We start from the raw sequence: 22,646 nt of genomic DNA, 5'->3' as shown, positions 1-22,646 counted from the left end.
GGCACATAGAAGTTAGGTCACCTGTTCAAAGTCACATAGCCATCAAGAGGAAGAGCCAGGAGCTGACAGTTCACAGTGTGGCTCCAGGTCCCAGGCTTTTAACTGCGATGATATTTTATATACGTACATACATATGTAGTAATTTGGAGGTGATAGATGGATGGCCACAGCGGTCAGAGCAGTGGCTTCATTAGAAGCCCTGAGGGGTCGCGCATGCCCCTGGGCCACACTGAGTCCTGGCAGAGAGCTAGGACTCCATGCCGAGGCTGGGTCACCAGGGCAGCTCCCCTCTGCTGCAGCCGTGTGGCTGGGAGGAGGGAGTGGGCAGGCCAGGATGCAGGTCAGAGCCCAGGACTCCGGGGCCCAGACAGGGAAGACGGGCACCTTCTGAGCTCGCGGAAGGCCAAGTGTCCCGACAGCGCCCTCGGCCCGGCCTCGGAGCTCAGCTCCCGGTCCAGGCTCGGCTTCCTTGCATTGTCTCCACGGGGCACGCCCAGTGTTCCTGTGGTGACCTGAGGCCGGAGGGAGGGAAGGGGCCAGCCCGGAGCTGGGTGAGGGTGGGAGAGGGGAAATGAGAGAGGAAGACTTGCTGTTTTTCCTTGTTTGTGTTTTGTATTAAAGAAAGCAAATAATATCCTTTGAGAAAACCATTAAACAAAGCACATCCTAAGGCAGCAGAGGCCCATTGTGCCTGCCCGAGCCAGAACTCATTCATGCCTTCTTGGTCGGATTGTTGGAACCAAGAGCCAGGGTGTGAGGGAGGGACTGACAATATAAATAATATAAATTAAATTAAATTAAATTTGAAACGTGCCCTTCCCTCCCTGGACTCGATAGGAGTGTCGGCCAAGCGTCTGAAAGGCCAAGGTCCCCGTGTCCTCCTGAGCCTGTTGTCCTCCCCGTGCCCGCCCCAGGAAGCACCTCAAGACTGGCCGGGCTGCCCATGTCCAGGGCCGCTTAGCCCCGTGGTTGGGGGCTAAGCCCTGAGAAGGCAGCCCAGCGGGACGCTCCGCTAGGAGCCCAGATCCAGAGGGCTGCATGTGTCCTTGCCGTGGAGGGGGCCTGGGCTTCTGTCTCCCTGTCTGTAAAGTGCGTGGGGGGCGGGTGCTAAATGGGCCCTCACTGTACCCTCTCCAGCACACTGGGCCCTGTCACACCCTCTGACCCTGTGCACACCCAGGGCCTTGTGGGCGGCATGGGGGCCATGCTCAGGCTGTGGACTCTGCACCAGGACCCATACCCAGATGTCCCAGGCCCAGGCCTAAGACCCTCAACCCCTCCCACCCCACCGCAGCCTGCCCATAATGGAATGGCAGTGCTTTCCCATGTCCCACCAGGACACACTTTTCTGGGGGGAGGGAAATGGTAAGAAGAGAGCTGGCCATCAGCCCAACTTCTGCAAATAATTCTGCCTGTGGCCCGGCATCTGCAAGATCAACCCTGCATTATGAATAGAGGGTCTCTCTCTGACCTTGGTATAAATATATACGTAGTTGTCATCATGATGACAATATGCAAAAGACCATCTTTAGGATTTTCCCCAGTTAAAAGTTTAAAAAAGCATTTAGCTATTTGCATGTTTCCTCTAAATATACCCCAGGAGTATAAGTAACAAAGATCTTGGGTAGAAATTGCATGAGGCATCCTGGACTAGTATATGAGGAGACCTGGGTCCTGGCACATTCCCTCTGCATGAGGCTCAGGATTTGCAAGGAGGCTGCATCTCCTTGGTCGTCTCAACAGCTCAGAGAAGATATTAACATTGCCATTGTGTTAGGAAGCTTGATGTTAGAGGGCTAACTTGTCCTCCGTCCGCCAGTGATTCCAGGATCTCATTCTCTGCTGGACCTTGAACTGGCTCATCCACCTTTCTGGACCTGAGTGTTCTCATCTGTAATTTGAGTAACTGGATATGACAAATTCTAGGGACCCACTGTTCTTTGGTTCTATAATTCCAGCGTTATCACCTGATGGGAAACTCATTAACTCTGGTGTTCTCCATTTTTCAGCCTGGATTTGCTGGTCAGAGTCTAGCCTTTCCAAACTCTCGATTTCATTTTGTCATAGGTGTTGTTGTAGTTAGTTCAGACCCAGAAGTTCTTTGCTCTCTTCTAGAAGATTTACTGACAATCCTCTCTTCCTCCCCCAAACACACAGGGCTACCACCCGATGCCCCATGAGGTGGAGATTGCGCACACGAAGAAGCTGTTCCGGAGGAGAAGAAATGACCGAAGGTAGGAGACTCTCCGTCGCCAGCTTTGGGTTTTCTCCGCCTCTGCCGGCCCTTCTGGAGCTACAGTCCTGTCCTGTGTTTGGCTTTTCCTGGTCATCAGCCGATGCGGCGAGAGGCGACGTAGACTCAGTGGGCTGGTGACCGGGGGCGGTGGCGGCTGCCCACCTCTTGGTTGGCCCTGGGATTGGATCTATTCAGGAGTCCAGGGCAGGTTTGGCAGTTCAGGAAGAGAAAAGCTCTTTCCATTGACCATGCAGCAACAGTAGCGGTCCTCAGGGGACCAGGACCTGCTGACGTGTGTTTTGAGACACAGCCTCCAGGAGGCTCTGGAGCTCACAGTTCCAGGACTGCCTTTCCTCTGCCCTGTCCTGAGAGCCGTCCCTGGCCCGTGCTGGGTTCTGCTGGGACAGCGACACACAGATCAGCAACTGTACGTGCTGCTTCTCTCAAATGCCTGGGGGGTTGGGGCTCACTTAAACTAAAGCAGAAACCAGGATCTCCCCTGGCATCCAGCAGAGGGCTGGGTGACAGCAAGGGGCCAGAAAAAGTGCCTGGGGTAGCCTTGGATAGGAACAAACAACTGAGGTTGGGCGTCTGGGAGGCTGAGCCTTTGTTTCCTTAAAGGTTGTCTGACAGGCAAAGGTCTTCAAGGTGTGTATTCCAAATGGAAGAGTCCAGGTGCAGAGCAGTGTTTTAGTGTGTGGCCATTTGTGCAAAAGCAGGGTTAGAGTATTTGTTTGTTTGTTAGCATGTGCATAAATGATTTCTGGATGGAAATGAGAGAGGGAGCGGGGAGGAAGAGAGAGAAGCGGGGAAGGAAGGGAGGGAGGGACGGAGGGACGGAGGAAGGAAGGCTTCTGCCTGAAAAATTAAAATGAGGTTTTCCTCTACAGGGAATTTCTTCTTAGTTAAAGGTGATGGCTTGTGGTTTTACCTTTAATGAACAGAGCGTGTTCTCAGAGAGCAAAAAAAAAAAGCCCAGTCAACATGCTTCCTCAGAATACTGGAAACGCCTCTTCTTGTGCAGCTTCCTGGAGACTAGGGCTGCCCAGGGTCCCTGATGCCTCCCTCCACACGCGGGCCCTGAACGAGGCGTGTTGGGTGGTGGCCGCGACTCAGGGTGGATGGAGGACCAGGCCCCCGGAACGTCATCAGCTGGTGGATTTAGTGGAACCAGAATAGCCCGAGAGGACAGTGAGTGTACAGCCATCTGGGAGGAAGGCGGTCCGGGCTTAGAAACCACCAGGCACTTTACGTAGTGGTGTCAAAATGGGAAACTGAGCAGGGAGAGGTGGACCAAGCCTATTCCTGGCCTGCCCAGAGTGCAGTCGCTGCGCTGTGTGCGCCGCCTTCTTGTTGTGCAGCGTCACAGAGGCTAATTCCTGATTGCTGGGTTCCCCGCAGAGAGAAGTAGGGAGCACCCCCTAAAGGAGGCATGGGGTTCACAGGGGACTGGGGAGGTGTCCGGAAGAGCAGAGGCTCGCTGTCGCTCCTCCCCTGCCCTGTGGTCCCCAGAGTGTGCGTGGAGGTGCAGGGAGTCCCCGAGGTTCCGTAGGAGAAGTCCCCCTGTGGGCCCAGGCAAGGGCAGGCTGCTCTCAGCGTCCAGATCAGCCGCGCCTCCGCTTGTGGGCCAGGTCACCTCACTCAGCAGGAGCCCCTGGACAGTGCAGGTCTCCGGAAAGCAGCGGCAGGAATGTAAGAAAAGGAGCGTGACATGCAGGCACCGGGAAGCCGGCCTTCCGCTGAGCCTCGCTTGTGTTAACAAATGCCCAGTTAGGTCAGCACACCTCGCAAAGGATGTGGACCCGGGACTGGGTCCAAAGCAAGGCAATAAAGATGATTAAAGGGATGGAAAGTATGTCCTGTGAGGAGAGGCTAACGGGCCAGGGCCAGGGAAGAGGAGGCTGCAGGGAAAGGACGTTCATGCCAGTAAACTCTTGAAAGATTTATACAGAGTGCTGAGGAGCGGCCGCCCACCTTCCCCGGGACCCGAACTGCAGGAAATCATCTGAAATGAAAGGAGAGAGTGTTCCTCCGGACCAAAGACGGACTCAAGCAACAAACATCTTGACCATCGGGGGCTCGGACTCTGCCATTCAGCGTGGCAGACACACGTTGAGCCTGTGCTGTGTGCCGGTCGGGGCCCCACCTTTACTCACAATCTGGAATATGGTGCAGGCCAACACTCAGCCGTCACAGAGTTCCCAGGCAATGGGACTTTCAGGAGAAGAGCAGGCGGCCGGACGCTTTAAGGACCTCTTTGTCTGCAAGCAGGCAGCCAGCACCAGGGGCCTCCCGAGTCCTCCTTGGTGGAGCGTGTGATTCTGGCATTTGAGGAACGGCTACGGAATATTATCCAGTCGACCCTAACCTTCCAGCTGACGATAGATAGTCACGGCCTTGCTGAGCCCCAGACCTTTATATTTGACCTTGATAGTTAACACTTTTGGACAGCAGGTTAAGCTTCCCAGTAGTGAGGCTTGCATTCTCTGGTGGCAGAGGGGGAGGTGGCCAGGACCAGATGTGGTGGCCAAGGGCACAGCCAGCGTCTATCTGTGTCATGCCTCTGATCTATCCCCCTCTGCTGCAAGGGAGAAAAGGTGCTGTTTCCCCTTTTAACAGATGGAATAGCTGAGGCCAGGGACACTAGCCAACATTGTTCAGCTAAGTAGCAGAGCTGAACTCGCCCCTGCTGACTGCAGCTCTCAGCCTTTTCAACTCCACAGCCTCAGGTGGCCCTTTGACCTAGAAAAAGCCAAGAGCAGGGAGCTGGTGGGTGCCTAATTAGGAGGGTGGCTGCAGCGTCACAGGAAGGGAGGTGGCCCGCTCCATCCCCCTGTGTCTCTGAGGCTCTCCCGGAAGGCCTGCAGGGGCCTGTGGCCTGGTGTCTCTGGGGCTCTCCCGGAAGGCCTGCAGGGGCCTGTGGCCTGGTGTCTGATAGCTGCAACCTCTCAGCAGCTCGGCAGGTTGCTGAGCCTGGGGGTCTGTACTACCCCACAGCCTGCAGCAGGGATTTCTAAACTGGGCTCTAGAGCCCTAGTCTTGACGGAAGTCTAGATTATATCCTAGTTCCTGGTGGCCTCTTGAGGTCTTGAGTGTGCCCTTACTGCTTTTATTCTCTGATGTCTGAGGCATATGCCGTGGAATTAGATGCCGGATGTGCATGCCACCTTTCCTACTCATTAACTCCATGATTTTGGCAAATTACTCTATACCTCGAAAACTTGATTTCCTCTTCTGTAAAATGGGTTCATTAATTGGGAGGCTTAACCAAGCTCGTCCTTGTAAGGCACCGGGAAATGGCCTTAGCGCCAGCTAAGATCACAGGGGGATCCGAGGTGCTCAGAAGACACTGTAAGGTGACAGTGGAGGGCAGATGTCTGCGGTGGCAGGGTGCAGGGGCGGGGCTATTGTCCCAAATCCCCATGAGTGCCGGGTTTGCTTGAGCCCAGGGAACTTTCCTTGCATCACCTCCAGGGCCAGGGCACCCAGGGTCAATTGTTCCTTCTCAGGGATCAACTTTGAAAGCTTTGCTCCCACTGTCAGGGCTGGCAGGGAAGGAGGGCCCCTCTAGGGCAGCCATCTGCAGACTCTGCTCCCACATTCTGTGCGCTGCTTCGAGGGCCTCTGTTTCTAAAATTGAGTTGTGGCGTCTTTTCCTCATTTTGCAAAAAAAAAAAAGGTTAAGCTTGTGAACAGTTCCAAAGTTTTCTTCTATAAAATGGTCTCAAAACATGGACAACTGGTAACCACTTGTTTATTTTGCGAAACTAATCGAGGATGTTTGCTGATTTCAGGCAAAATTATGCATTTCATGATATGAATGTACTAAGTGAGTATTTCATGCATTCCTGAAAGAGCAACATGCCTCCGGTTGCTCTGTCCCCACCCAAGCCAGAGACCTGCCGACTGGAAGGGGGTCCGCTGAGATTCGTCTTCTGCCCTGAGCCCCTTACCCTCAGGATGCAGGGCAGAGGGGCAAACTCTGGAGGGCAGAGTCCCGGCCATGCCGCTGACCCACTGCCTGGGTTGACCTTGAGTGAGGTCTCACCTCTGGGGGGATGCGGCGATTTTCTCTACTCCCTCCACCCCTTTTCCATTTGAAGAGATGGACATCTGAGGCCATGAATGAAGGTCGTGGTCTGTGTTGCCTGGGAAGCAGAGTCTGGGATGGAGATTATTGGGCAGGACACTTGCTAAGGAGCGCCCTTGGGGTCACGCGGAGGGAGGGGAGCAGGATTGGGCAGAGGGAGGGGGTGAGCTGCAGCGCAGTCTGCGTGGGGAGTTCTGATTCTGCAGGAAGTTCTGAAGTTGGGATGACTCTTTAGAGTTGTCCCAAGATGGAGAGAAGGGGCAGGTCTTTGTATCCCTGTGTCTGCTCTAGTCATCAGATGGGGAGTGCCTTGACCTTGAGCCGGCAGCTCTCCGCCCCAGACAACTTCTGTAGGGCTGACCGCTGAGGGCTGTCTGCCACAGCGCAGCCAGCAGCCAGGGGCGAGTGTGTCATTTCTGAGCAGGGCGAACACCACGGTGAAGCACTCTTTAACTCTCCAACTAGGATCGATGGGGCAGTGCTCTGTGCTACATTCCATGCTGCAGAGAAACCAGACAAGTGCCAGGCGTGGTCCCTGGTCTCAAGGGCCTGAGATAGAGCTTGCACAGCTGGCCTCAGAAGCCACCAGAATGTGGTGCATGACTGTGTAGAATCCATGTGTTCCTGCGAGGAGGTTCTAAGAGAGGAACCAGCGACCGTGGTTACAGAATGCTTCCTAAGGAGATGGGCATCGAGTTAGCCATGAGTCACGAGGGGGATTTGGAAGGGAGATGGGAGGACATTAGGGTGAGACTGTGAAAGCCTCAGTGAAACAGATGTGGGAACCAGGGATTCCCACCGCCCCAGATGTCGCTCCCACAGAACTCCCTAGAAACAGAGCCGGATGGGTGGAGCTCACTGCTGCCACTACCCACAACTGAACTAAAGAGAAGGGAAAAGCCGGAGCTCCTGGCTCCTGACGGGGCCCAGCCCAGACGTTAGAAGTCCCAGTAGACCCCGCAGGCTCCAGAGCTGGCCTCCTAACAGTGAGAGTGGGGCAGCTAATGGAAGCATTAGGGGTCCATCGCACGATGCCCGTGCGGCTGGGGAGACAGGATAGCCATTCTCCAAATTAATTTGTTTCATTAAGTGAGGTCTCAGAGCGGTTAATTTACTCCATGTGCAAAGCAGATTTGAAAAGAAGGAAAGAATGGCACAGTCATCGCCAGCTAGTATCAGATGGCTCTGCTGGGCGAGAGGCAGGAGAGCAAGCTGTCCCCACATCTGAGTGCCACCCCCTCCCTGGGTCCCCAGATGGTGCAGTCGGGCCACAGCCTGGACGCTGCAGGGTGAGCAGAGCCCCCAGCAGCTCTTGCTGCCTCTGTCCTATGATCGACCATGACAGTGGCTTGCTGTCCTCTAACCGTAGAACCAATTTACAGTCTCATTTCTCCATCTCCTCCTCTGCCACCATGTGCCCAAACCCTCGCTGGGTGCCAGGCTCTTTCCCTGGGGACGTTAGAGTCAGCCATCAGATTTGATTTTGCAAGCTTTCTGTGACATCATCTAGGTCACTGATAGAAATGAACAGGGCATCTGGAATTAATGGCGATGGGTATGCAATTTTGGGAAGATACTAAAAAAAACCTGGATTTTTTTATTTAAAAGGGTAGATTTTGTGGTAAGTGAATTGTATCTCAAATTTTTTTTAAGTTTTTTTTTTAATGGGTAAGGCAGGTCCCAGGATGGAGTGATGGGACAAGCCTCTGTAAACACGCCTTAATCTTGGTGTTTGCAGGGTTCCCCAAGTGTATCAGGAGAGTAACCCTTTCAAGGACGTAGATTTGGTCTGGCCCTGACTTGGTCTGTGTGACTGTGTGCTAGCTATTAGCGGTTACATCTTTTCTTCCAGATCATTGGCTTGGCAGTCTCCTTAGGAGAGATGATATCTATATTTTTCTGATTTTAAAAAATTGGAACTGTATACACATAGCTGCAGTCTCTAGCACTTTGTTCCTCAGAAGTGGTCAGGGGCTATTTATGACCTCACGTGCAAAGCTGTCTTTTTCTGGACCATATTGTTCCATCCCTTGGGCAAGATGAGCACTCAGAGTGCCTGTCTCTCTCCCAGGATTTCCTCCGAGGCCCTCGGCAACGTACTGAGGATGCTGTAGCGGGGTCTCCCTTTCCCGGTCCAACACATGTTCTCTGACAGAAGGCAGACCTTTCTCTCAGTGGCCCTCTTAACTTTACATCATCCTCCCCATCTGCAGACTCATGCTTGCCTCTTCCTTCTCACTCTAAACACAAAAACTTAATTTTAGAATTGTCATGGATGCCTGTTGAGCGCACTCCTCGACACACTCTTGACAGCCCTACCACACCCTTTGATGGCCATCACTGGCTACAGGAGACCCCTCATTCCCTTCTAGAATTCACCTTACCCGCCTCCTCCTCCTCACGCTGCGCTCATGGGCAGGGACCCTGGAGGATGCCAGTGCCACGTTAAAATCTTGCCTCTAAGTCACAGCTGCTTTCTGGAACTTGCCATGCCCTTTAGCACCTCACACCACTCCTGCAGTCATGGACTCCTTCAGCGACGAAGATGACTGAGCCCCAGACCTTGCCCACCAGGAACTGATCAGAAATTCATCTAGTTCAGAGTGCAGATCCGTCCATCCATCCGCTCATTCACAGGAGTCGTTAAGGTAGCCCTTTGGGAAGTACAGTCAATCCTCATTACTCGTGGATTCTATATTTGCAAATTTGCCTCTCGTTAAAATGATTTGTTTTGTGTGATTTAGTCAATACAGTGCTTTCACAGTCATTCATGGACACTCCCAGAGCGGTGAAAACACTCGAGTCACCTGATACACATGTTCCCAGCTGAGGTTGAACCAGGAGACCTCTGTCTTCTTGCTCCAGCTCTCATATTGTAAAGCAGTGTCTTTCCGTGATCTATTTAGTGCCGTGTTTTTTGCGTCGATGTGCTTTTCATGGGTGAATTTGCAGTTTGAAATGGCCCCTAAGCATAGCACTGAAGTGCTGTCTATGTTCCAAAGTCCAGGGAGGCTGTGAAGCGCCTTATGGAGAAAATACGTGTGTTAGATGAGCTTCATGCTGGCCAGACTGGTAGTGCTGTTGGCGGTGGGCTCAATGTTAATCAATCAACAATATATGTTAAATAAGGTGTCCGTAAACCAAAACACACATAAAGTGGGGTTATCTTTGATCAACTGGAGAAAATGTGACCGGAGGCTCGCAGGAACCTAACCCTGTCTTTCTTCTGGGAGCAGTGGTTCAGTGCGCAGTGTGGTTATACAGTTATATAGAGCATGACTGCTGTGAATAATGAAATTGGGCTGTGCTTGCTCTTGAAAACAGGGGGAGAGGTGCTGAAGATAAAGGACTATGTTGTGAGTGATGGGGTTTTAGGCTGAGTAGTTTATCTTGTCCGAGTGGCGGTAGCAGAGATGGGGGGATAGAAGGAGGGAGCGGGAGACACTTCCTCCACGGTCATCGCCTGGCTCGGGTCGCACTGAGGGGACCGCTGCTTCATGTGCCCTATGCTGGGATGACACCGTCCCCAAGCCCTCCAGACGGCTCAGCCCCGAAGTGACCATTATTGTCATCCTGTCATCAGGAGCCCAGGGAACAGTGAGACAGATTACACTCCCATTGCCTGCGGTTTGTCTTTATATCGCAGCACGGAAATTGCCCTCATTAAGTCCCTGCTAAAGATAGATAAGAAAATGGGACAGGCAAACCCCTACCTGGCAGGCAGCCCTGTCAGATTCTAAGCAAAATGAGTCAGATATGAATTATTTTTAGGCTCCTTCTCCTCCTCCCCCACACCCACCCCCAAGCTCTCTTGGAAGGAAGAGCAGCTCATTTCTTTTTTTTTTTTTTTTTTTTCTTTGCGGTACACGGGCATCTCACTGTTGCGGCCTCTCCCGTTGCGGAGCACAGGCTCCGGACGCGCAGGCTCAGCGGCCATGGCTCACGGGCGCAGCCGCTCCGCGGCAGGTGGGATCTTCCCGGACCGGAGCACGAACCCATGTCCCCTGCATCAGCAGGCAGACTCTCAATCACTGTGCCACCAGGGAAGCCCGCAGCTCATTTCTTGAAGCCAGATGTCCAGGTCTGTGTTTGATTGACATGAAGGGCCTTGGAATGCCTAGAGAAGACCCTGGCCTTTGTACGAGCCGTGACGGCCAGATCATCCTTTGGACAGTGCCCGCCGCACCTGGCGCTCATGGGTGCGGAGAGCGCCCTGAAGGCTGGCCGACGACTCACCCTCTCCTGCCCCTCTTTCCTGGCACGTGCTCCGTGCTCAGAACGTGCTCTCAGCATCATGCTTCATGGGAAAGTAAACCAGTCCCTGGGGTCCCTCTCCCGGGGAAAGCCCACATCCGTGCATGGCCATCTTGTGCCTTTTGGCAGAGCTCCTGGTGCTGGGCCAGCCTGCCCTCCCAGTCTGTGCCCACTGCTGGGAAGCTGAGAGCTGCTCCTTCGTGCTTGTTCCCTGCTCCTCTCTTCAGCTATTGGGGTTCATCCAGACCCATTAAGCCCTAGACGGCAAAGGAGGGAGACCTGGGGGCAAGGGAGCTGAGAGAAGAGGAAGCAAGGGTGCATGCCTAGTGGCTTGGAGAGCAGGAGGGGTGCTAACTAGGAAAGTGGCCATAGAGAGATAAATGCCATCTCCACCGGGTCTGTGCCTGGGACAGGAAGTAGAATGGACGCCGGGAACCAGCCACCTGAGTTGGTTTAGTTACGCTTCCTCAGATATCTTAGTCTCTCTTTCTGAAATGCTGGACATTTAGGTTGGCTCACAAATGTTATTCCCAACCCTCTCTCCCCTGCTAGAGCATATGGACACAAGCAACTCTGAGGGCCCCAAGTGACCGGGCCTCTGGTGCCAAGTCTTCACAGCCTTTGCCAGGGGCAACCAGCATGGTGGGTACCAGGGCCTAGGCCAGGCTCACTTGGGTTCTGGACCAGTTCAACCCTCACCAGCCAGGGGATCTTGAGGCGATAAGGACCCTTGCCAAGCTCATTCTTCTTATTGTCTCCAACGACACTGACACGCCCCCTTCAGGGATGCCAGTAGGTGAGGAGTGATGGCAGGTACACGAGAGGGCCCAGCCCCAAGCCCAGCTCTAAGTACAGAAGCATGGGTCCCCTCCTTCCTGACGTTTGCTCCTGGGACCCCTCCATCGTGGGCCGTGTGCAGGGAAAGAAAGAAGATTGGGCCAGCAGTTATGGAGTCTGGGTTTCCATCCTTGTCTGGCCCAAGGCAATTCCCTTACACTTTTGGAGCTAATACTTTCAAATGTATTGGGGTGAGTGCGGGGTTAAAGTTGACAGAGAAACCTCCCCAGAAATATTCCATTCCTTAGCCGTGGGCTGGAAAGACAGACAGAGACACTCCAGAGGCCAGTTGGAGCTTTCAGTGCAAATAACTAGCTCCCCTGTACCTTCATCCCAGCCCATGCACCCTCTCCAGAAAGCTCCAGGAAGCTGGGCCAGGTCTGCTGCTCCTGTGTACATCTTTTGGGACCAATCTGGTCTCGGTCTGTACTGTGGGCTGGGTACCCAACCACGCCTGGCTGAGCCTCCGTACTCCCAGCATTCTGCTTACCCACATGGGACCACCTTACCCGTAGGGTGGGCTGTGCGTACTGTTGGTTCTAGGCCCTTTTGGCTAGGCCCACGGGCAAGCCTGGCTCACCCTGAGTCCTGCCCGTACATGACTCAGCGATTTAGCAAGCACTTCTAGAATGCCTACCATGTTCGGGACACACTGAGCCCTTTGCAAACATCAGCTTGTACAATCTTCCCAACAACCCTTGGAAGGAGATGCTGTTTTTATTTCCATTTTACAGATGAGGAAAGTAATTTGCACAGAAAAGGGGGGTAACTCGCCCAAAGTCGCAGAGCTGGGAAGTAGCGGAGCCAGACTGCAAACTCAAGCAGCCTGGCCAGAGCCTGGGCCCCTCACCAGTTCTCTGCTGGGAAACTCCCTGTCCACTCTTCAGCATGCTTGGCCTCCCTCGCCAATCCCTACCTACACCCCCAAGTGAGCCCCTGATTAACTCTGTGCTTGGGGCGATAAAGGCAGCACGGGGGCCTCCATTTTCAAAAGGACTGAGGGAGGGGCCAGTGCCTCATTCAAAGGAATGAACAAATAGTGAGATTTCAGACAAGACCCACCCTCTGCCCTCTGCACCCCTGCACCAGGTTAGTCACACCCGTAGATCCCTTCGCTGGTCTGGATGATTCATGCGTGGACATATTTAGGAAGTTCCTATAATAGCGCAGAGGTTTCCCAGGTTGTCGGGGCCCCACTTGGTGAGAGGCTGGAGGAAGGGTGCTGTGAGTTCCAGAACAGTGGGCAGCTCTCGGGAGGCAGTCTGGAGTGGGAGAGCTTCCTCCAGCTGCCATCCCCCACGTCCCAGGAGGACCGCCCAGGCCACAAGGGTGCCCTTCGCTCCCCAAGGCTCGCCAGCAGGGACGGGAGCACAGCTTTTAAAAATACCGAGGAGCCTTCCTGCCTGGGTCAGCACTTACCCTGAGCTCCGAGAGTTATTTCTGAGTCTTCCCAGTAATTTAATTTTAGCCATTTATTCCAATGTGTGTGTTTTTGGGGAAAGGCAGGGTGGCCTCTATTATGGTTTGGAGTATTTTGGGGAGGCCCTGGTTTCCAGAAGGGATGCAGGGACTCAATTAGGCAAGACATCAGCGAACAGAATTAAAATAACTCAAGGAGACAGGCCTGCGGATCCCCGGAGGTGATGCCTCTGCTTAGCCCCCTGGAGGAAATTAAGACCAAGGGGTCCCCTGCGGGCCCAGTGGGCACCTCTGAGGTGGCAGCTTGCGTCACTGTCTCCAGCTCTCCCAGCACCTGCAGGCATCTCAGGGCCTTTCAAAATGCAGATTGGATGGAGCTGCTGGGTCTTTCCAGGTTGGCCTGGACAGACAGCCCGAGCTCTAGGAACAGACAAGCCCACATCAGTGGCAAGTTCTGGAGCTCCAGCTGGTAGGTAGACAGGCAAACTCACCAGCAGTTTATGGGGGGCTTAAAACTTAATAGGCACTAGCCCATTAACACTGCAAGGTTTTGGGAGGGATTATTCGGGAGGAATTACTAAACAGAGGTCAAATAGACCTTCGGAACCCCCTACCGGCACCAGCCATACCTGACCACCCCCCACCCCCTGCCCTCCCCTCCCGCCACGACAGGCCTGCCTCACCCCCCGACCTGCCCGCTGCCCCTGTCCCGCCTCCTCCTAATTCACTGTCCTTGCTCACTGCACTTCCCGACCCCAGTCTGCTCTCGGTTCCCTGAACAGGCCAAGCTCACCTGTCTGCACCTGACTGGCCCCTCTCGTACTGCGCTCCCCTGTCACTATCCAAGCTCTTTTTCGTCCTCCCTTGATCCTCTTCCCTGACCTTGCCCGTGGTTGCTGGGATGCATCAGGCCTGGCATGGACTGGAAGAGCTCTCCCTGCCTGGCTCACCTGGAGCAGGTGCAGCAGCTGAGGGATTCGAGGATGGGGCAGGGGATGGGGCGGGAGCGTGCAGGACACTCACCGGTGCGTGGGAGGGCGAGCCGTCCGGGTGACGTGATCACCAGCCAGCGTTACCGCAGCTAACCCCTCCCTCGGGAATACGCTGCCCTTCCGTTGCCTTCAGACTCCTCTCTTCAGCTTAAGGGGAGGATTCTGTGGACAAAGGATCCAATTTCAGGCTTTCCGTTTGTGGGGACTGACACTGAACTTGGGAAAGATGTGTAGACTCAAAGATGAGAAAGGTTTTTAGGAAGAAAAATATACTCTATGGGGCTGTGTACACGTTTGGCCCAGCATCCCGAGTGGCCACAGCAGACTGGCTCGGTGTGTCAGAGAACAGACGGTCACCCTGAGCAGGAAACCTGGTGCCTCTGAACCGTGAGCCACAGCCGTGGCTTGGACAGGCTGGGCAGGGACCAGGGCGGGGCAGGCAGAGGACAGGTTTCTGACTTTGCCCTGACGATCAGAAGGTTGGCACACTGTCGGTCAGGAGTGGGGTTGGGAAGCTGATTGCTGGGACCCCTCTATGCGGGGCCCGCAAGGGCCAGCGCGCTCCCAAGGAGCCGTCCAATTTCTGTCCTGGGCATCCTTTCCTGGCCAAAGCCCTAGGTCTATATTTTCACTGTGGTGCTCACTCTGCCCACAGCTGGGGGAAACCGTCTATGCCTCCTCATCTACCCCACCCCCACTACTCTCAAGCAGCGCTCCTCATGTACCCGCATTTACCACTCTTGCATCCCATCTTGTGAACTGGGGTGTCAGGCGTCAATCCGGCCTTAATGGGTAACCCAGGGCAGGTCACTTTGCATTTTCCCCAGAGCCTTCAGTGATGAGCCAGAGTTAAGAGAGTGACCTTGTGCTAAGAGCTTGGGGCGCAGTGAAAAGCCAGGAGGTGTAGGGAGTAGGTAGGGAGGGTACATGGGTTGTAATTTTTGAGGGTGGGATTTTTAGCTCCTAGAAGCCTAGAACTATCCCACTTTAAGCAAACATTCTTTTTGCCTCTGTGTTCATTTTCTGGAAGTCACATAGCATGAACTGTAGAGCCCAGGTTCCAGCCAAATGTACAGGTGGCCCCTTGGGTATGCTGACTTGTCTAGACTTGGTTTGGGTCTCATGTGGAGCCTCCAAGGCACGAATTCATCTCTCTGAGGCATGTTTCTCATCTACAAAGTGGGACATCTGCCTTTTAATACTGTTTTGCTGTTGAAATGCAGTGATGCTCTGAACACAGGTAAAATATCAAGGGCTCCCAAACATGAAGACTTACTGCCTGTCTGTGTGTGGTGAATACACACATCTGTGTTATAGCTGTGTGTGTGTGTGACTATTTTAGGGACTCTGCCAGTTATCACTTCCAGTGATAGTGTGCTGGAAATGGAGCTTGGCCTGCACGCTTGTATTGGTTATCTATTGCTGTGTAACAAATTACTCCAAAACTTAGAGCTTCAAACAGCAAATACTTTTTACCTCACACAGTTTCCAAGGGTCAGGAACCCAGGAGCAGTTTAACTGGGTGCTTCTGGCTCACGGTCTGTCTTGAGGTTGCGGGTCAAGCCTGTTGGCAGGGATTGTAATCATCTGAAGACTTGATTCAGATGGGACTGGAAGATCCACTTCCAAGCTTACTGACGTGGTTGTTGGCAGGCCTTAGTTCCTCACTGGCTGTTGGCCGGAGGCTTCATTTCCTTGCAATGTGGGCCTCTCTGTAGGGTGCTTATGATAGAATGAGTGGAGAGAGAGAGAAAGAGGCTGTCATGTCTTTTGTAACCTAATCTCAGAAGTGACATACCATTCCTTCTGCTCTTCTATTGGTCCTGTAGACTAACCCTTGTATGGTGTCAGAAGGGACTACACAGGGTGTGAATGCCACCGGGTGGGGACCATTGGGGGCCATCTTTATCTGATTCTAGTTTCTTCCTGTGGCATTGCTTTTTTTTTTTCCCCTCCCATTGTAAATGATCTAGTAAAATGCAACAATAGGTTTGAATGGATTGAAGTTTTTGCTGTTTTCCCTTTTCTGGTTCAACTTCGTATCTTTCCAAAAATGCCTTCCTTATCCTGTCCTCCCCTCTACACTCATATCCTACCTCCCCGTGGCTCCTCTCTACAGTGGAGCATGAATGAGAACTTCTCTCCCTGGGGAAGGTTTTAGACCAGAAGATGCTCTTTTCTGAGCTTTGGGACCCCTGTCCTCCAGGGGTCCAGTAGGTAGTTCCAGGCAAAGGGAACTTTCCAAGATACACACAGTCACACACACTCTCTCTTTCTCTCTCTTAGTCACACATACTTATTTTCCCTTAAACTCTATAATCTCAATGATTATAAAAGATTGGGCTTTAATTGGAAGCATATTGAAATACTTGAATCTCTCAGACACCGACAGGGAAGGCTTCCTTGGGTAGGAGAGAAAAGAACACCGATATTAGCAATACAAATAAAGGTGTCTTACACAGCCTTTCTCATAGTATCCCTGCAGCAGGCCCGGGGAGCAGATAGGACAAATGTCCCCATTATAAGAGTAATGTAGGTGAGACTCGGGCCACGTGATTTGCTCAAGACCTTGCAAAACTGAAGCTGGTCCCAGACCTCAGACTATTCAGACTCTTTGCCATGGGATTGTGGAACATCGGCCCTAAGTAGGGGGACATGCACTTCTTTTCCACCCATTCCAGAATAAATGGTGATCTGGAGTTGTCTGCCTGTCTGGGTGTGGGTTATCCGGCCTGGGAGAGCAGCCCAGGTGTTGTAGGGGTTCAGGATAGTGGACAGAGGAGCGAGGTCCTTCGGAGCTGAAAATGTCGTGGCGGGAGTGATGACCGGTAGTGAGGGAGTACACAGTGGTGATGACAGAAGAGGACCAACCCTCTTTCATCTCTTCCTTCCAATCCGCCCACAGGCTCTTCCCCCTCCGCTATAAAGGCATCACTAGAAACACTTTCAGGAGGCTCTGGCTCCAGATGGAGTCATTGGAATGGAGTAATAATATGCCCCTTTTGTGGGCAGTTGTGCTGGTCAACACAGGACCCAGCGTGGCTATTTAAGCTGAAGTGAAGTAAAGCTAGAATTCAGTTCTTCAGTTGCACTGGTCACATTTCAAGTGCTCGATAGCACCGTGTAGCTTCGACGACAATGATGGTTAGCTACAACATGATGGTTACCACACTGGACAGTGCAGACAGAGAACATCTCTATCCTCACAGAAAGTTCTGGAATGTAGCCCTACCCTACAAACTCCCGGGCCCCAGAGAGCCAGGCATGGGGCAGGGTGGGGGGAGGAGGGGGGAAGCAGACTGGAGGGGAAGAGTCTGAGGGTCTGGGCAGGGGGAAGAAGGCCTGAGAGCAGAAGGAAGAAGCTGAGGAGAAGTGTTCCTTGAGCAGCGTATCCGCCACCCCTCCGTCGGGCTCAGGAAGTGTTTGCGCCTCCTTCAGCTGGGTCTGGGAATGAGGGCCAGTGCCTGCCCTGCTGGGGACATCACTGAGAGGTGAGAGTGGAGCCCTCATTGTGGACGATCCAAGGCACACCCTTGGGCACAGGGAGTGACACCAGGAGAAAGGAGAGCACAGGGTCCCCCCACACACACCCTCCCCACCATTGGTTCCTTTATCAACAGTCCCCACCCTCTACAGGTGACTCCATTAACCCTCTCATTCCCAGAGAACTCCACGCACAAACCACGCCTCCAGCAGCGTCTTCCCAGGCTCTCTCAGGGCACCTGGTAAGGGCTTGATTTGCTTTGGGAAGTGAGGGTTGCGTAGATTTCAAACCAAATCTTATATGGAAACTAAATATATAAACCAGTCAAAGCAGACCTCTTTAGTTTTGATCAGGTTGGGTCTAGAAACCCACCTGTCCTCACCACCGCTGTCCCTTTGTCCCCACTAGCGTAAAGTAGTTACTGAAGCTGCTCCGTGTGGAGTGTGCCCTGTGCCTCCAGCCTGTCTGGGTCAGTGGGGCTGCAGACTTCTCTCATAAAGGACCAGAGAAAAAAGCATTTAGGCCTCAAGAGCCATGTGGTCTCTGTCACATCTGCTCCACCCTGATTCCACATGGTAGGGCAAAAGCAGCCACTGACCACGTGCAAACGAACGAGAGGGGCCGTGTTTCAACAAAACTTTATTCACAAAAACAAGTGGAGGCTGGATTCGGCCCATAGGCCATAGTTTGCAAAGCCCTGATCTAGATTATCCGAAGAACACCAAAAGGAAGGAAATGTCTGTTTGCACCTTACACTGAGGAGACCGAGGTGCAGCCATGTGGCGTCACCTCCCTGCCTCTGCTCTCACGGGCCTCTTGGGGCAGATTCAGGCTGCACGGCCGGAGTTGACATCCCCTGTCCCTCCATTGTGCCTGGGAGGGAGTGCCTACCCAGGGTCGCCCCGGGACGGGCGTAACAGGAAAGCCAGAGGAGAGGCCCTGTGGGGTACCAGGCTCTTCTACCCCATCCCCCCAGCATGCTCTGGTACTGCATTTCTCAGAGAAGCAGGTCTTAGGTAGGGCTGGTGTGCTGCTGGCCGGGTGCTTGAGCTCCGGTCTGCTAAGCGTCATATGCCCTGTTGGACAGAAGTCCCTGGGGATGCATTTTGATGTGGAGGCTGCAGAAGGCCTTGCTGAAGGCTGCTGTGGGAGACCTCGGGATTCGGGTGCCTGGGAGTAGCCACTGATGTCTAAGGAGTAGCAACAGAACTTGGAAGGCTGTAGGAAGAAGAGTGTGCCCTGCCTCCCTGAAGCTTTTAAGGCAGAACTTGAGAAGTCAGAAGGGGAAAAGGGCCAGCAGGACAGTGCACAGACAGGACAGGTCTTGCTCGGCGACGGGGCTGGCCAGCCCAGACCCTGCCCTGCAGGAGGCTCTGCCATGCCCTCCACGGGGCAGCCCCCACCTGGAGCTAACACTACAGCCCAGAGCATCTTCAGCCGAAGAGAGGGCTCTTGCTCTTGGTGAGCTGTGTCTGAGCAGCCCCTCTGGACACAAGGCTTCCCATTCACCCTCTCGTGACGGCCCAGATCACAGCTTCATCTGCAGACAACGCAGCCCAGCCAGCAGAGCTCGGTTCCCGACGTGCCCGCCACCCCACACCAGCCGTGCTGCAGAGGGGCACGGCTGCCCAGCGCCCGGCCAGGATCCTCGTCGGGGGTAGACGAGAGGAGGCACTCACTAATGTGAGCAACCGTCTGGAGGCTTTATTCACCTTTGTGCCTGCAGTAGAGGCATGGTGTGCTCTCCGTAGATGTTTAATCTATGTATCAATCATGTTAATAGTCATAATGTGAATGAACGGCATTTTGGAGAGGCACTGGGGCCTTGTTGCCTAAACTTCCATTAGTATCTGCCTCCTTTGGGTTTAAAAATTCACGTTCCCTGTGGTCCCTTCCAAAGTGTAGCTACCTTGGGAGAGGTGGTACCCTGAAGCTCTGGGACCCCTTCCTGGGACTGGCTTTGTCAAGTTTGTGGGTTACAGACAGGGGAGCGGGGGTCAAAGAGGGACAGCGTGGGGTCGGGGGAGGCGGAAGTGGACTTGAAAGCCCAGCTGGGTTGCCTGATGATTGTGCCTCAGCCCTGCTCCCCTCTAGGGGAGTGGCAGCCTCCCATTTCCATTAAATCCCTCAGACCGCACCCCCAGCCTGAGTGGTTAAAGCAGGACTAGCTGGGCTCTGGGCCACCGCTGCTGTCCTGGGGGAGCCCGCCAAGTGCCGGGTCAGGGGAGGGGCTCTCTGGGGACTGACAGCCGTGCCCAAGCCCCAGGGAGCATCCCGCAGTTGGGAGGAGTAGCAGGGACCCAGATGGCCAGGCGGGGTCTCCGGGCAGCCAGCCCCCGCGGAGTGCTTCTGGGTGAGTGTTCGGACCGCGACGCCGGGGGCTGCTCTGGCCTGTCCCACCGCAGAGCAGCCGGGAGTGTTGAGAAGGAAGAAGGTTCTCTGTCTGCCCAAGGTCTTTCGTTTTTGTAAGAGCAGCATTGTGAAAGAAGAAGCTTGCACCCACCTCCTTCAAGGCCATGCCTGTGGGGACCCTCCCAGCCCTGCTCGGCCTCCAGCCCACCTCAGGGTGCTCGCCCTAAACCACACCCCAGCCCGCCCCGGAAATCCCAACTAACCCATCCCTTCTCCAGGGCTCTCAGGACTGGGTCTCAGAGCGAAGCTTTTCCGTGGCAAAGGTCCACCTGCCCATCCTAAGAGTCCTCCGGGGGTCTTAATTCTGGTGGACGTGGTAGCAATTTGGGGTCTGATACAGGGGGTATTCGCAGCTAGAGCTGGCCATCTCCCCCTGAGGCAGGCTTAATGCTTGGCAAGGCCATGGGGAGGTTGGGTTCTTCAAACTCCGCTGAGCCTGTTCTGTGAGCTGTGGCTCCAATCCAAGATGGGAACCTCCAGTGGGGGAGGCGCCGGGCTGAAGCCCCACCCCCTCCCTCTGGGGCCAGGAATGGGGAGACCTTCAAGGCTGCCCCTCTGGCAGTGACTGCCCACCAAAAATAGGCCAGGGCCGCCCCGTCAAGCATTGCTGTGGTCGGAGAGATGATGTCAGATTCGCTGTATCAGAATTGCTCGAATCCCAGGGTTCGTTGGCATTTCTTTGCATCCTGTTCATCACGGGGCAGCACTCTGGGGGAGAGGGGGGCATTTTCCTTTAGAGGCTGAAGCACTTTGTAGTGTCGGCCTCATCTGCCTCGTGGACCCTAGGGTGGCGGAAGCAATGCCTGTCACCAGCCCCTGTACAGCTAGTAAGTGAGGCTGGACAAGGGGGCTTTGCTCAGGAAGGAGGGGTCTCTTGAGTGCTTCTTGCAGGCCCAAGTCTGTGCCGGACATTCCAGGAGCTTATAGTCTAGTTGGAGAGAAAAGGTATACTGAACACTTCCACTTAATAACATTGTTGTATGTGTGTGTGTGCGTGTGTGTGTGTGTTATACGTTTTGTATATGTATACACATATGTCCACATGTGTGTATATGCATGTGTGTGGTTTGCATGTGTAATAGTATAGTGCCAGGCCATAGGCCCTGGGACTTCAGAGAAAAGAAAGATTTCTGGGGTTTAGAGTAACAAAGAAGCCTTCCTGGAGGAGGTGGAACATGGTCTGTCTCTTCAATGGGCCAGGCAGAGGGAGGGGGGGAAACAGAGGCAAAGGTCCCGAGACGGGCCTGCCTGATGTGGTGTCAGGGACAGTGCACCGGCTGGCCTGACTGCAGAGGACACCGCTGAGGGGCCGAGGAGAGAGGTATGTCAGGGAAGGCCCTCTGTGGAGGGCATAGAAAGCCAGCCAAGAGTTTAGACCCAGCGCACCAAGCTACAGACACATCTCTCCATGCATTGTATGCAGACGTCCAGGCTAGGAGAAGGCGTCACTGGAGGGGCCGCAGGTGCCAAGACACATGGTGGGAAGGCGTGTGGCTTGTGGAGGTTGGCGAAAGAAGGGAAGTTCATGTCGGAGGGAAGGAGATGAGCTTGGAAGCTGGAGTGGGGTTGAGATATGAGGGGAGTGTCCCTCAACGGAACCTGTATCTCCAAGGCAGCCTCGGACTTTTGTTTTGCGTGCCAGAGCCCAGTTCTCATCCTTTTAGGCTGGAGTCTGTAGAACGCTTGCTGGTGATGCAGTTCCCCCCATCCAGAGAGGTCGTGATCAAAATTTAAGACGTCCCCGTCCCCAGGGGCCCTTAGAGCCGGTAACAAGATGTAGGTGCTCCCTTTGCACTTGCTGTCCTCCCTGGGAGCTCTGGCCCTTGAACGGGGCAGAGACAGGAAACCCCCGTGCGTACTCGCGGAGGGGAGGACGAATGGCCTCTTGGCGAGGGCTGGGCTGGCCCTTATCCCACATGTCAGGGGAAGTGGAGGAGTCGGAAATGGCACGCCAGGGTGGTCTGATGGCTGGGATGGCCTCGTTCCTGGGAATGGTTGCCGCAAAGCCTTTTCCCCAGCTTCTCCATAGCAGCACTGTTCTTTCCCGGAGTGTTATTGAAAACCCGCAATTACCAAGCCGCCCCTGGGTGGGAGTGTTCAGACCTCCTTCTTTTTTCCAATATACACTGAGTCGAGACCCAGTCAGCGCACAAAGTGGATTCCTCTCCCACATTCCTTCCCGCACGGGCAGCGAGCTGGGTGATGATGTATTTCATGTCTGGGATTAGGAAGGTGAAAGGGGTAGGATGGATGCCTGTGCGTCTCCAGGCTGTGAAGCTGGTCACCCTCCTGCCCCTGGCATGCTCAGGGCTACTTAGCAGATCCCACAACGTCCCCGGAGTTTGGGGCCCCATCTGCCTCCATCTGCACCAAACGGAAGTCAGAGCTGCGGACGGAAGCTTGGGAGAGGACTTTGGGCTGGAATACGTGATGCGCGGCTTAGTGGGAAGCTCCACCCGGGCTGTACTTTGGGGTGGCTCAGAGTTTTGCTCTTTCTTGTTCTTCCAGTGATTTTTCTTTTTGACGTATTTATTTCCTGGCCTCTTGCCTTTACTTGTGTGAGTTGTGTTTGAGGGTTTTGGGAGAGAAGGAAAAACATACAGAATGGGTGGCTCCAGGTTTGAGATTTTCTCCATGGAAGAGAGAATAAAAGGAGCCGTCATGCACCGGGAACTTTCGGAGCTGCACCATCTTGGCCAGTTGAGCCCCCGCGTTCTAGAAGGTCTTCCTGGGGAAGGTAACATTGGTCCTGCCTCCGTGGGGAAGAGTACAGAAGCCTCCTGTCGGGGCAGGCCAGCCTCTGGGCTCAGCTTCCTTATCCCTGAGGGAGCAGTCAGCCCTCTGCCATCCTGACCAGTTGCCTGGTCACCTGCTGCTCCACGCTCCTGACTTCTGTGGACTCCCTAGAACTGTACCTGCTCA

General features: G+C 54.1%; 1 protein-coding gene across 6 annotated transcripts in view; it reads left to right on the top strand.

Moving 5' to 3' along the window:
• Positions 1–22,646, top strand: part of CTIF (cap binding complex dependent translation initiation factor) — a 301,292-nt gene that overhangs the window by 158,947 nt on the left and 119,699 nt on the right. For all 6 annotated transcript variants that reach the window (XM_049697879.1, XM_033421376.2, XM_012531707.3 and 3 more), the window contains one exon: positions 2,158–2,234. In XM_049697879.1, the coding sequence (XP_049553836.1) occupies positions 2,158–2,234 (77 nt within the window). The remainder of the gene's footprint in view (positions 1–2,157; positions 2,235–22,646) is intronic.

This window comes from Orcinus orca, chromosome 15, assembly GCF_937001465.1.
Source record: "Orcinus orca chromosome 15, mOrcOrc1.1, whole genome shotgun sequence".
Classification (NCBI taxonomy): domain Eukaryota; kingdom Metazoa; phylum Chordata; class Mammalia; order Artiodactyla; family Delphinidae; genus Orcinus; species Orcinus orca.
The sequence above is the reverse complement of the archived record's forward strand: the minus strand, read 5'-3'. Positions and strand labels throughout refer to the sequence as shown.